We start from the raw sequence: 14,882 nt of genomic DNA, 5'->3' as shown, positions 1-14,882 counted from the left end.
CTAATCCAGATCAAGGCCCTAACTTTCTTCTATTACATGAAGGCTGAGAGAGGGGAGGAAACTACAGAAGAAAAGTCAGGCCAGCAAAGGTTGGTTCATGAGGTTTAAGGGAAGAAAGTCCTTCCACAACAAGGTGAAGCAGCAAGTGCTGTGGTACAAGCTACAACAAGTTATCCAGAAGATCTAGCTAACATAATTAATGAAGGTGGCTACACACTCAACAGATTTTCAGTGTTGATAAAACAGCTTTATATTATTACAGGCCATCTAAGATTTTCCCAGCTAAAGAGAAGTCAATGCCTGGTTTCAAAATTTCAAAGGATAGGGTGACTCTCATGTTAGGTAGGGCTAAAGCAGCTGGTGATTTTAAGTTGAAGCCAATGTTCACTGACGAGTCTGAAAATCCTCAGCCCTTAAGAATTATGCTAAATTTGGGTGCCCGGCGAGCATAGTCGGTACAGCATGCAACTCTTGATCTCAGGGTTGTGAGTTCAAGCCCCTCACTGGTTGTAGAGAGTACTAAAAATATAATCTTCAAAAAAAATTACACTGAATCTACTCTGCCTGTACAGTATAAGGGAACAAAAGCCTGATGACAGCACATCTGTTTACAACACAGTTCACTATTTTTAGCCTACTATTGAGACCTACTGCTCAGGAAAAAAGATTCCTTTTCAAAATATTACTGCTCAATGACAATGGACCTGGCCACCCTAGAGCTCTGATGGAGATGGACAAGATTAAGGTTTTCACATGCCTACTAACACAATATCAATTCTCCATCCCAAGAATCAAGGATAATTTCAACTTTCACTATTATTAACAAATACATTTTAGAAAGAAGAAAAAAAAAAAGAAATACATTTCAGGGGTGCCTGGCTGGCTCAATCAGTACAGCATGCCACTCTTGATCTTGGGATCATGAGTTCAAGACCCATGTTGGGTGGACATTACGTAAATAAACTTTAAAAAAAGTGGACTACGCGTCGGGCTCTGGGCTGATGGCTCAGAGCCTGGAGCCTGCTTCTAACTCTGTGTCTCCCTCTCTCTCTGCCCCTCCCCCATTCATGCTCTGTCTCTCTCTGTCTCAAAAATAAATAAACATTAAAAAAAAATTTTTTTAGGGGCGCCTGGGTGGCGCAGTCGGTTAAGCATCCGACTTCAGCCAGGTCACGATCTCCCGGTCCGGGAGTTCGAGCCCCGCGTCAGGCTCTGGGCTGATGGCTCAGAGCCTGGAGCCTGTTTCCGATTCTGTGTCTCCCTCTCTCTCTGCCCCTCCCCCGTTCATGCTCTGTCTCTCTCTGTCCCAAAAATAAATAAAAACGTTGAAAAAAAAAAAAATTTTTTTTAAAAAGTGGACTTAATCAAAACCAAAATATCACCTGTCAGAATGGCTACTGTCAAAAAGACAAAAAATAAGTGTTGGTGAACATGTGGACAGAGGGAACCCTAATGCACTACTGGTGGGAATGTAAATTCGTACAGCCACTGTAGAAAACAGTATGGAGATTCCTCAAAAAATTAAAAATAGACGGGGCGCCTGGGTGGCTCCGTCGGCTGAGCGTCCAACTTCGGCTCAGGTCATCGTCTCACAGTTCGTGGGTTCAAGCTCCACGTCGGGCTCTGTGCCGACAGAGCCTGGAGCCTGCTTCGGATTCTGTCTGTCTGTCTGTCTGTCTCTCTCTCTCTCTCTCTCTCTGCTCTTCTCCCACTCATGCTCCGTCTCTCTCTCTCTCAAAAATAAAAAAATAAACATAAAAAAATGTTTACAAATTAAAAATAGAAATACCATATGATCCAGTAATTCCACTACTGAATATTTAACTCAATGAAAATAAAAACACTAATTTGAAAAGATATATGCATCTCCACTTATCACAGTATTATTTACAATAACCAAGATATGGAAGCAATCTAAGTGTCGATCAAGAGATGAATGGATAAAGATATAGTGTGTACACATACATTCCATGGAATACTACTCAGCCACAAAAAAGAATGACCTCTTGTCATTTGCAATAATATGGACGGACACAGAAGATATTCTGCCAAGTGAAATAAGACAGAGAAAGACAAATACCATATTTCACGTATATATGAAATCTAAAGAACAAAATAAAAGAACAAACAAAAAAGCAGGAACAGACCCCTAAGTACAGAGAACTGGTAGCTGCCAGAGGAAAGGGAGGTAGGGGATGGACAAAAGTGTGAAGGAGAGTGGGAGGTATGGGCTTCCAGTTATGGAATGAGTAAGTCAGAGGGATGAAAGGTACAGCACAGGGAATACAGTCAGTGGTGTTGTGATAATGCTGTATAGTGACAGAAGTAGCTACACTTGTGGTGAGCATTGTATAATCCATACAGTTGCTCAATCACTGCTGTAAACCTGCAATTAATGTAACATTGTGTGTAAACTCTAAGAGCCAATAAAAAAAATAAATAACATAACAGGGGCTCCTGGGTGGCTCAGTCAGTTAAAGGCCCAACTCTTCATTTCTCTTGATTTCTGTTCAGGTCATGATCTCACAGTTCGTGAGATCAAGCCCCGCATCAGGCTCTGAACTGACAGTACAGAGCCTGTTTGGGATTCTCTCTCTCTGCCCCTCCCTCGCATGCATGCTCTCTCCCTCTCTCAAAATAAATAAATAAACTAATAAAATAACAAAGTAGGCCTGAAGGTTGACTCAACTGCTGCAATCTCATGATAAAACTAACAAATAAGGGAGTTAGGTTGCTTCTTATGAATGGAGCAAAGAAAATGGTTTATTTTTTTTAATGTTCATTTATCTTTGCGAGAGTGTGAGTGGAGGAAGGGCAGGGAGGGGGACAGAGAATCCAACGCAATCTTGATACGGGGCTCAAACACACGAACTGCAAGACCATGACCTGAGCCAAAGTTGGACACTCAACCGGCTGAACCACCCAGGCACCCCAGAAAATGGTTTTTTTGAGATGGAATTTACTTCTGGTTAAGACTGCTGAAATGAATCCAAAATCTATAAAGAACTTATCAAAATCAACACCCAAAAACCAAATAATCCAGTGAAGAAATGGGCAAAAGACATGAATAGACACTTCTCCCAAAGAAGACATCCAGATGGCTAACAGACACATGAAATACTCAACATCACTTATCATCAAGGAAATACAAATCAAAACCACAATGAGATACCACCTCACCTGTCAGAATGGCTACAAATTAACAACTCAGACAACAACAGATGTTGGCAAGGATGTGGGGAAAAAAGGCACCCTTTTTCACTGCTAGTGGGATGCAAACTGGTGCAACCACTCTGGAAAACGGTATGGAGTTTCCTCAAAATATTTAAAAATAGAACTACCTTACAACCCAGCAACTGCACTACTACGTATTTATCCAAAGGATACAGGCATGCTGTTTCAAAGGGGCACATGCACCCCAATGTTTATAACAGTGTTATCCACAACAGCCAAAGTATGGAAAGAGCCCAAACGTCCATCGACAGATGAATGGATAAAGATGTGAGATACACACACACACACAATGGAGTATTATTATTCAGCAATCAAAAAGAATGAAACCTTGCCATTTCAAACAATATGTATGGAACTAGAGTGTATCGTGCTAAGCAAAATTAGAGAAAGACAAATAGGACTTCACTCATATCTGGAATTTAAGACACAAAACAGATGAACATAATGGAAAGGAAGTAAAAAACCATAAAAACAGAGAGGGGGACAAAACATAACATACTCTTAAATACAGAGAACAAACAGGGTTGCTGAAGGGGTTGTGGGTGGGGATATGGGCTAAATGGGCAAGGGGCATTAAGCATGACACTTGTTGGGATGAGCACTGGGTATTATATGAAGAGGATGAATCACTGGATTTGACTCCTGCAATCAGTATTGTACTATATGCTAACTAACCTGGATGTAAATTTAAGAAAAAAATTTTAATTGGAAAAAAGACTTCTGAAATGACATTAAAGCATTTAAAATAATACTTAGACTTAGTTGATAAAGCATTAGCAGGGTTAGGGTTACGGTTAGGGTTAGGGTTAGACGTTGATTCCCAATTTTGAAAGACATTCTACCATGGGCAAAATGCTATCAAACAGCATCCCATGCTCCTGAAAGGAAATCAATCAATGCAGAAAACCTCACTGTTGTCTTTTTTAAGACACTGCCACAACCGTCCCTACCTTCAGCAACCACCACCCTGATCATTAGCAGCCATCAACAAGGCAAGACATTCCAGCACCAAAAAGACTCACTGAAAGTTCAGACACAGCATTTTTTAGCAATAAAGTATTTTTAACTAAGGTATGTAATTTTTTTTGACATAATGCTACTGCATACTTAAGGACTACAGCATATTGTAAAAATAACTTTTATATGCACTAGCAAACCAAAAAATTCATCTGACTTGATTAGGATATTCGCTTCATTGGGATGTTCGCTTTATTGCAGCAGTCTGGAACTAAATCAACAATATCTCCAAGTATGCTTCTAATATGTTGTCTTTGTAACTGGCTTCTTTCAATTAGCATGTCTCAGGGTTCACCCAGAATGCAGCACCTAACAATATAGTTCACAAACTATATGGATAGACCACATTTTATTTATACATTTACCAGTTAGTGGACATGTGAGTTGAATTTTCACTTTTTGGCCACCATGACTAACGCTGCTATGAATATTCACAGAAGTATGCTTTCAGGTCTCTTGCCTATATTACCTAGCAGTGGAACTGCAGGGACATCATAGTAACTTTTTGAAGGAACTGCCAAACTTTTTCACAGGGGCTGCACTATTTTTACATTCCTACTAGCAATATAGGAAGATTCTAATTTCTCCATACTCTCACCAATATTTGTTAGTTTCTTTAAAAAAAAAAAAAAGTGGGGCGCCTGGGTGGCGCAGACGGTTAAGCGTCCGACTTCAGCCAGGTCACGATCTCGCGGTCCGTGAGTTCGAGCCCCGCATCAGGCTCTGGGCTGATGGCTCAGAGCCTGGAGCCTGTTTCCGATTCTGTGTCTCCCTCTCTCTCTGCCCCTCCCCCGTTCATGCTCTGTCTCTCTCTGTCCCAAAAATAAATAAACGTTGGAAAAAAAAAAAATTTAAAAAAATAAAAAAAAAATAAAAAAAAAGTTACCTCAGTGTGTGCAAAGTCATACACATCATGGTTTTTATTTCTTTAATGGCTAATGATGTTGAGCATCTTTTCATGTGCTTACTGGCCATCTGCGTACTTTCTCTGGAAAATATTCAGATGCTCTGCCAATCTTTTAATTGGCTTGTCTTTTTATAATGGAGTTGCAGATGTTATTTACTTTTAAGACCCCAACTCTTCCCTCTTAGCCCCTCAACTTCCAGAATCTGTCCATTCCTGAAGGTAGTAGATTAAGGGAGAGTAGTAGCCATGAGTCAGAAAAGCACTTCCTACTACCCCTGGGTGTTCTATACAACCAGCGCTTTGTACCAATTTGCAAATTATGACTATAATGAAGCTCTCATGAAAACCTTGGTGTCATCCTCACCCTTTTAACACCAGCAACAGAAACATGATCCTACCTATAAAGTACTCCAAAACTTTACGTGAAAACTCATTTATCCAAAACTGGCCACACCTTCGAAACCACCATCAGCAGGATTAGCGCAATTATATTCACATAAAATGCTCAATTTAACTAGTATTTCACAAAGTCTTCTCTGCAATAACTATTTTCTCAATGTGATCTAAGCACTTATGGGATGGGGGATGGCTGTCAAATCTGTTTGCAGCAGGTATGATCAAAACTTATGAACCAGTGAATAGAGTGTCACTGTCAAAGACTACATGTGGATGCAGAGGCAATTTGGTACAAAAACTCTGGACAAAATTTGGGAGACTTCCAAGTAGCTTGTGGACAATAGGTAGCTGACTGAAAATCATCAAAGAAACTGAAATTTAGAATACTAACAACAGAAAGGGCACAATAATCAAACATACTAATAAATGCCTGTTTGGGGGCACCTGGGTGGCTTAGTCAGTTAAAGCATCTGACTTTGTCTCAGGTCATGATCTCACAGTTCGTGAGTTCGAGTTCCGCTTTGGGTGAACTCGAGCCCTGCTTCTGTCTGTCTCTCTCTCTCTCTCTGCCCCTCGATCATTTGTGCCCTTTTTCTCTCAAAAATAGTAATAATAATTTATAAAGTTAAAAAAAAAAAAAAAAAAGCCTGTTTGGTTCCAGGCCATTTCCCCTTTACTGTGTAGTAATAGCCTAGTTAGACATCAATTACTTTAAATCAGCTTGCCTGTATTTGTTATGGGACTATCCTGCCAAAAGAAGTTCCCTATTTTTCACCCTGACTTTAATTTAGCTTTATTTCTTAGTTTTGCTCTTTGAAGTATTTGTGTAAATATATTCATTCAATAAACCATTCACAAATAAAACACCTCATGCCAGGCACTGTTCCAAATGCTTTGCAGGTATTAATGCATTTAATCTTCTCAACAAGCCTTTGAAGTAGGTAGCAGTATTATCCCCATTTTATAAGGAAATTGAAGAACAGGGAAGTTAAACTTGATCGAAATCACAAAGTCAGTAGATTATAAACCCAGGCAATCTGACTCCAGAGCTGTATTTTCATTTAATCATACTACCTCAGATTTGAATATTTATTTGAATTCATCTGGATGGGGATCCTTTGGTCTTTTCCTCCCCACCCCCCAACCCAGTCTTTTTTTTTTTTTTAATTGAAGTAAGAACAGATGCAATAAACGGATGCAGTGACAAGAGACACAAGCTTAATACATTAAAATTTGGCTTATTCTTGCTTAAAGCACATCCTTTTCCACCAAGTTAACCCTCCAGAACACTATCTCCAAAAAGCTTAATGCCCATGCCTAGCAGAATAACTCCCATGCCACTAAGATTTCTACATCAACGTCCCAGTAAACATGATTATCCCAAGATGTCCCCAACAGCTGGTAAAGCAAGTTTCTGCTGAGATTCAATAGCCCTGTAATCTTATAAAGACAAAGTACAAATCTACAAGGGGGCATGTTTCCACCTATTAAACTGACTAAAAATTGCAATGCCTAATTCTACAGTTCCTAATGAGATCCAGGGTCAGAAGAGAAGCAAACTGTTCAGCATCCGTCATGGAAAAATGAGCAGGCACTGTACTAGCTGACAGAATTAATGTACCTTGTACTGAAGCATACAGGGTCATAACCATAATTATTCCCAAAACGGAAAAAATACTTGCCAGTGGTTACAAAACATAATCCTGACTTTAAAACACAAAAACAGGGGCGCCTGGGTGGCTTAGTCACTTAAGCAACTGACTTGGGCTCAGGTCAATGATCTCACAGTTCATGGGTTAGAACCCCGTGTCGGGCTGTGCTGACAGCTCAGAGCCTGGAGCCTGCTTAGGATTCTGGGTCTCCTTCTCTCTCTGCCCCTCCCCCACTTGTGCTCTGTCTAAAAAAAAATTTTTTTTAATAATTCAAAACCAGACAATTTAACTTAAGTGCCTAAACTCTCAAACACCACATTCAACGAACTTTCCAAGTTAAATGCTCATAGAAACAAGAAATTCTTAAGTCCAAGAACACTGAAAGTAATCATCCCAAGAAAAGAAAAAGGCCATAATAGCATCAGACACTGCCTTACAAAGGTTCTGTCACTCAAGGTTCTGGAGAGGTACTGGGTTTGCTTTATGTAAAGGTCGATCAGTTGGCCCGTGACTGTTCTTCTTTGCCTAGGAAATTATTCATCACTCTGAATCAAACTCAAACATCTCATTCTATAAAGCCTTCCTGTGCTTCCCAATCCATGTACACATTTCTCTGAAGATCAGTGTTTTTTCTCCCCATCAAATATAACTTTCCAGTCAATCAATAATTTAGAAAATTCCCTTCCTGGGGTGCCTGGGTGGCTCGGCTGATTAAGCATAGACTTCAACTTCAGCTCAGGCCATGACCTGACAGTTCATGAGTTCGAGCCCCACATTGGGCTCTCCTGTCAGTGTAGAGCCCACTTAGGATCCGCTGTCCCCGCCGCCCTCTGCACCTCTCCTGCTCACACTCTCTCAAAAATAAACACTTAAAAAGTAATTTTTAAAAAAATTACTTTCCTAAAAGGTCAAGAAATGTGTTTTTATCTATATTTCCAGAAGAGCATAGTATCTAATGCCACAAAAGGAACACAAACATGTGATGAAAGAATAAAGACAGTAAGACAAACTATGTTAAATAAAAAGACAGAAATAGGCTCTGGTGGGCTTGACTATGTCAGAGGTAAATGAAATCTTTAAGGATTCCTTCTAGATAGGACCAAAGATTCTGTAATCATCTGTCAGCAGTATTATTTGGTAGAAAACTTACTTATATCTGTCCCTAAAGAGGTCCCTGAGACCCAAGGTATCATCATCCTGAAAATCTGAGGTCTGTTCTTTAAATATATAAAGGGAAATTTAGTATAGTGTCTTATGTTATCTCACTTTGGTAAAGTGCCTACACATTCAAATAATATTCCCAACTAACAAGACTATGGTATCTTCAGGGATCCTACCTTGAATCCTGTACACGAAATGACCAAAGGAGAACCAACACCATTTCACATTACAAGAGTCAAAGCATTTAGGGATATTGTGAGAACCTGGTCTAGAAGCTCCACTACTTATCATCAAGAGAAGACAAACAGAATGAGTAGGATTATAACATGTTTTAAATGGAAAAGTGACTGGTTGGTGTAAAAAAGGGTGGGTGGGAAATAAACCCATCAATTAAATCTATAAAAGAGGGTTAAAAAAAAAAATGCCACTTTTCCCAGTCAAGAGCTCCTAGGGCGCATTTAAGAGGACAGTGAAAGAAAAATCCTGGCTGTCCTTTATCTATTTAAAAAATAGTCACACTGGGACGCCTGGGTAGCTCAGTCGGTTAAACGTCAGCTCAGGTCATGATCCCACAGTTCATGAGTTCAAGCCCCGCATCGGGCTCTGTGCTGAAGCCTACTTCAAATTCTATGTCTCCCTCTGTCTGCCCCTCCGCCGCTTGCACTCTGTCTCTAGCACTGTCTCAAAAATAAATAAACATTAAAAAAAATTTTTTAAAGATAATCACACTATTAGGTATTTACCCAAAGAATATAAAAATATTAACTCAAAGGGATACATGCACCCCTATGTTTACAGCAGCATTATCTACATTAGCCAAATTATGGAAACAGCCCAAGTAACCATAGATTGATGAACTGGGGGGGGGGGGGAGGGAGAGGCACAAAGAAACTAAGTGTGTGTGTTTAATATTAGTCATAAAAAAGAATGAAATCCATGGGGCACCTAGGTGGCTCAGTCAGTTGAGCATCTGACTTCAGCTCAGGTCATGATCTAGCAGTTTGGGAGTTCAAGCCCCGTGTCGGGCTCTGTGCTGACAGCTCCGAGCCTGGAGCCTGCTTCAGATTCTTTTGTCTCCCCCTCTCTCTGCCACTCCCACGCTCATGCTCATGCTCTCTCAATAATTTAAAAAAAAAAAAAAAAAGTTAAAAAAAAAGGGAATGAAATCTTGCCCATTTCCAACAACATGGATGGCACTAGAGAGTATTTATGCTAAGTGAAGTCAGTCAGATGAAGACAAATACCATATGATTTCACTCATATATGGAATTTAGGAAACAAAAGAGCAAAGGGGGAAAAAAAAGAGGCAAACCAAGAAACAGACTCTCAGCTATAGAAAACAAACTTGGGGTGCCTGGGTGGCTCAAGTTGGTTAAGCGTCCGACTTCAGCTCAGGTCATGATCCTGTGTTTCTTGAGTTCGAGCCCCGCATAGGGCTCTGTGTTGTCAGCAGAGGCTGCTTCAGATCCTCTGTTGGCCTCTCTGCCCCTCCCCCACTCTCTGTCTCAAAAAATAAACATTTAAAAGATTTAAAAAAAAATAAACCGATGGTTATCAGAAAGGAGGTGGGGGTTGGGGGTACAGGTTACATAGGTGATGAGGATTAAGGAGTGCACTTGTGATGAGCACCAGGTGATGTATGGAACTGTCAAATCACTATATCGTACACCTGAAACTAACATTACACTGTATGGTAACTGGAATTTAAATAAAAGCTTTTAAAAAAATTAAAAAAAATAAAAGATAAGGATGGCTACCACCAAAAAAGCAGGAAAGAAGTGCTGACGAGGCTGTGGAGAATTAGACCCTGCACTGTTGGTGGGCATGAAAAATGGTATAGTTGCTGTGTGAAACAGTAAAACATTTCCTTCCACAAAACTTGTTAAATACAATTACCATATAACCCAACAATTTTACTTCTGGGAATATACCAAAAAGAATTGAAAGCAGGGTCTTGAAAACATATTTGTACACACATGTTCACAGCAGCATTATTCACAATAGCTAAAACATGGAAACAACCCAAGTGTCCATCAGTGGATGAATGGATAAGCAAAATGTAATATATACATACAATAAAATATTATTCAGCCTTAAAAAGGGAAGGAAAGGGGCACCTGGGTGGCTCAACTGGTTAAGGGTCCGACTCTTGATTCTGGCTCAGGTCATGATCTAAGTAAGGGTTCTAAGATTGGGCCCCTAGTCCGTGCTAGGCATGGAACCTGCTTAAGATTCCCTCTACCTCTCCCCCTCTCTCTCTGTCCCTCTACTGCTCCTGCTGGCCTGCATGAAGGCAAGTTTCCCAAATCACTATGTCACATGGAAAGAATGCAAAGTTATCTTAGGGATGACTCAGACCTATAATGGGGATGGGGGAAGATCAGGAAAAAAACAAGGTACCTCTGTAAACTGTAAAACTCTCTAAAATTCACATTGGTGTAATTATAAAAATCATCTCAGTAAAACTCTCTCTCTAGACTAATTATTAGTTCTCAGGAATGGTTGTTTGAAACAGTTTGGGACCTATCAAAATATATTTTATATGCATATATCTGGACTGATCAATAGAGAAGTTATTACTTCCTGAAATAAAAATATTTTTTAATGCTTATTTATTTTTGAGAGAGAGCGAATAAGCATGCAAGCATGCGCATGGTCGGGGGAGGGGCAGAGAAAGAAGTGGGAAAGAGAATCTGAAACAGGCTCCCTGCTGACAGCAGAGAGCCCAACACTGGGCTCAAAACCTGTGAATCGTGAGATGAAGACCTGAGCCAAGTCAGGCGCTTAACCTGCCCCTATAGTTCTTTTTGCTAAATAATATTCTATTAAATAATAGTACATCTACCAAAAGAGGTAAATACTGTACAATTATAAATGACAGTGTAAGACCTGTACATTCCAATAAAATGCCACTATCTTTCCCTTACCTTGAATATTCTTTCATCACATGATGACTATTATCTTACAGACACTTCACTTATTTTTAAAAATCTAAAAATAAGGATAAATACCACAGAAAAGACTTACCATCATGGAAAGCCACTTGCACTAGAAGAGAACAGCAAGAAGAGAACAAAACATCCTGCAGCATTTTCCCAGCTGCTGCGAAAAAGTATTTTATCCTTTGATGATAAAAAGAGGTAAACTTATTAGAAGGAGTGTGTCAACAGTTTAAATTTTAAGAATGTCCCCATCTTATGATTATCAGAGATATTAACACTGAGGGGAGAGACCCCTGTATGAACATGAATGACTCTTGCACCATATGTAAAAAATATATGTATTTGCGTCTTCTGGGCTCAAAAAGGAGGAAGTACAGCAGCAAAGAAAAACCTGATGTCCGCATGGGGGGGGTGGGACACCCAAGTGAATAAAAACCAAAAACCCAGACCTGCTCCAGCAAATACACTGGAAGAATAGCTAAATTAAGGACCATAGGGAGAACTAAAAGACCTAAAATAAACGCCAGAGAACTTAATATAACAAATTAAACAAACCTCAGTAGTTAGGAGGCACCTGGGTGGCTCAGTCAGTTGAGCGTCCTAATCAGGTCATGATCCTGGGGGTCATGGAACGGAGCCCAAGTCTGGCTCTATGCTGAGCGTGGGGCATGCTTAAGATATATTCATATTCATTTTCTCTCTCTCTCTCTCTCTCTCTCTCTCTCTCTCTCTCTCTCTCTCTCTCTCTCTCCCCCTCTCCCCCTCCCTCTGCCCCTCTTCCCTGCTTGTTCCAGTATGTGCTGCACGCTCACACGTGTGCTCTCTCTCTTAAAACAAATTTCTAATGTAAATCTCCATACTTAATTTTAAAGAGATGCAGTTTAGAAATAAAGGAATGAAAAGAAGGAACTCCACCAGAGAATTAGTCTACACAGAAATGGTGAAGTATCACGCCCCTTTATTCATTCATATTCTGAAGCTACCAGAGAAGTAAAACGTCCTTCATTTGGCATGCACATATTTAAGATAACAGTCAAAGGATGATTTTTACTCATCTTCAGTAAAGTTAGCATATAAATTTTAAACAATCCCCTAAAATTCTAGAAAGCAGAGTAGCCTGGGTGAAATCTACTTAGCATCTCAATTTGAAAACACAAAAGAGGCTGTAAACAGGTTTAAACCTTTTCTAAAGAATCAATAGCCTGGGGGGGAGGATATGCTTGGGAACAAAATTACTCCCCAAATTTCAGAGACTTCACACAAGGTTTCTTAAGTGAGGAACTATGCCTTTTGATAGTTGAGGATTCCTGGTCAAAGCAGAAAAGGAAAAAACAAAATAATCAGGAAAGGGGTTTTCACTGCCTCTACAGTTACGCACATAAGTGCTGCTCACATTTCACTGATGAACAGCTCACATGGCCCTTCTGCCTAAGTACAGAAGTTGTGAAAAGAGGGGAGGAAGCACTAGTGTATCAATATAAAAGAAAAAGAAAAGCCAATGAAACCACACTAAAATTAAAAAAAAAAAAAGGCTGTCAAGTCAAAGCAGACATTATTTTTAAAAGATACACATAGTGGGGTGCCTGGGTGACTCAGTGAGCTAAGCGTCTGACTCTTGATTTCTACTCAGATCATGATCTCACGGTTCATGGGTTCCAACTCTGTGTCAGGCTTACAGCTGACAGCACAGAGCCTGATTGGGATTCTCAAAATTAATAAATACACCTTAAAAAAATTATATATGTCAAAGTTCAGGTATTATGCTTCTTTCAGAACTGATGGACTTACACAATATCCAAGGAATGGCTGAAATTATCAGCCAAACGAAATTTGGCCAATTCATAGATAATTCAATGACAATCAATACTCTGCCTTACAGATTTATAAAAGATCCAAATAACTTGGTAGCAAAGACTCTGCTGTTAATACTTAGGAATACACCAGGGTGCCTAGGTGGTTCAGTCAGTTGAGCACCAAACTTCAGCTAAGGTCATGATCTCATTCGTGGTTCATGGGTTTGAGTCCTGCATCGGTGCAGAGCCTGCTTCTGAGCCCCTGTCCCCCTCTCTCTCTGCACCTCCCCTGCTTGTGTTCTCTCTCAGAAATAAACTTTTAAAAATGAAAGAAAAAAACATTTAGGAATACATAGATACACAGATTTTTCTAAATACCATGCACTTTATCACATCGACAAATACTCCATTGGAGATACCAGTTCTGTACCATAAAGCATGGAAAATAAATTTTCATTTGACAATCTTAAGGGAGAGTACAGTATCAGTTAACCCTACAACAAATTCAGTATAATCCCTATGGAACATGATTTTTGACATAACTACACTCTAATAAACCCATGAGATTAAGTTGGTTACAAAACATTCTTAGCTAAACTAACTTATAATGGTTGTTAAACATTAAATCCCTGCCAAATTTGACAATTTTAACTTTATCATAAATAATTCGACTGCTTAAGTCTACTCAAAGTTTGTGGTGCCATCATTTTAAAGTCTATTTGCACTTGAGTGGGCTTCCAAATCACTAAGGAATTCTAGGAGATGCTAAAACATAGTTTACGATTTTGCATTACTCAAAACTGTAATTCAATCTATAAAAAAAAAAGTCTTGGTGTACCTGGGTGGCTCACTTGGTGAAGTGACCAACTCTTGATTTCAGCTCACGTCATGATCTCACAGTTTGTAGGTTCAAGCCTCATATCTGGCTCTGCGCTCAGTGCAGAGAGCCTGCTTGGGATTCTCTCTCTCTTCCCCTCTCTCTGCCCCTCCCCAGCTTGCACGCTCTCTCTCAAAAATAAATACTTTTAAAAAATAAATTTTTAGAAGTTATAAAGGAAGGAAATTTGAAGTAAATAATTTTGCAAGATTTGAAGCTTCTCCTGGGATTTTTAAGCAAGAGTTTAAACGGCTTCAAGTGGACAGAATTAATAAATTAACTTAGAAGTCAATAGAAGTATACTTTGTGTTGGAGGAAATAGGATTTTTGAAATAGAAAATATGTCTGGGAAGCCTCTCTAAAGAGGTCCTATTCAATTCTAGTAACACTTCCACAATTCTCACTTGTACTCTCAGTAAGTGGACCAAAAAACACACACACACTTTGAGAAATATAGCATGCTAGGAAAACACCACCTTTACAGCCAGAAAGACTCAGATGAGACTTTCTTCCTGCCTTATGTATTTATTTACAAGCTATTTAACCTATGTCAGGTAATCTCTGTAAGACTGTTTCCTGATCAGAGATACCCACCTCTCACTAGGTTCTGAGAGTTAAAAGGAAGACTGCATAGGCAAATTCTGTAGCAAGTAACAGAACTCAACAGCATCTTAAAAATCCTTTTCTTTGCTTGCCTCTCTTCCAAGATTTAAAAAAGGGGGGACAGAGGAATCCAGGAGGATGTAAGCCCTCAGAGGAATGTTAACAATATGCTTGATGCAGTAATGAGCTAAATAAAGAACACGGTTTAGAATCTAAGCCTAATAAATAGAACCTTTTGCATCACCTAACTCCATCTCCTCTTTCTAGCCCAGATAACTCATTCTTAGGCCTCACATGCTT

At 39.6% G+C, this 14,882-nt stretch overlaps 1 protein-coding gene across 2 annotated transcripts in view; it reads right to left on the bottom strand.

The window, feature by feature from the left end:
• YWHAE (tyrosine 3-monooxygenase/tryptophan 5-monooxygenase activation protein epsilon) overlaps positions 1 to 14,882 on the bottom strand; it is a 54,511-nt gene that overhangs the window by 17,723 nt on the left and 21,906 nt on the right. Inside the window, exon 1 of one of the 2 annotated variants that reach the window (XM_047080647.1) lies at positions 11,395 to 11,473. The exons of the other annotated variant lie outside the window; for it this stretch is intronic. Within the exon in view, the coding sequence (XP_046936603.1) occupies positions 11,395 to 11,458 (64 nt within the window). The 5' untranslated portion in view covers positions 11,459 to 11,473. Of the gene's footprint in view, positions 1 to 11,394; positions 11,474 to 14,882 lie in introns of those variants that run through there. 2 annotated transcript variants of the gene reach the window in all.

The sequence above is a fragment of the Lynx rufus genome, unplaced genomic scaffold, assembly GCF_022079265.1.
Source record: "Lynx rufus isolate CCGP_SWC_20201006 ecotype Redwood Valley unplaced genomic scaffold, mLynRuf1.p SCAF_18, whole genome shotgun sequence".
Classification (NCBI taxonomy): Eukaryota; Metazoa; Chordata; class Mammalia; order Carnivora; family Felidae; genus Lynx; species Lynx rufus.
The sequence above is the reverse complement of the archived record's forward strand: the minus strand, read 5'-3'. Positions and strand labels throughout refer to the sequence as shown.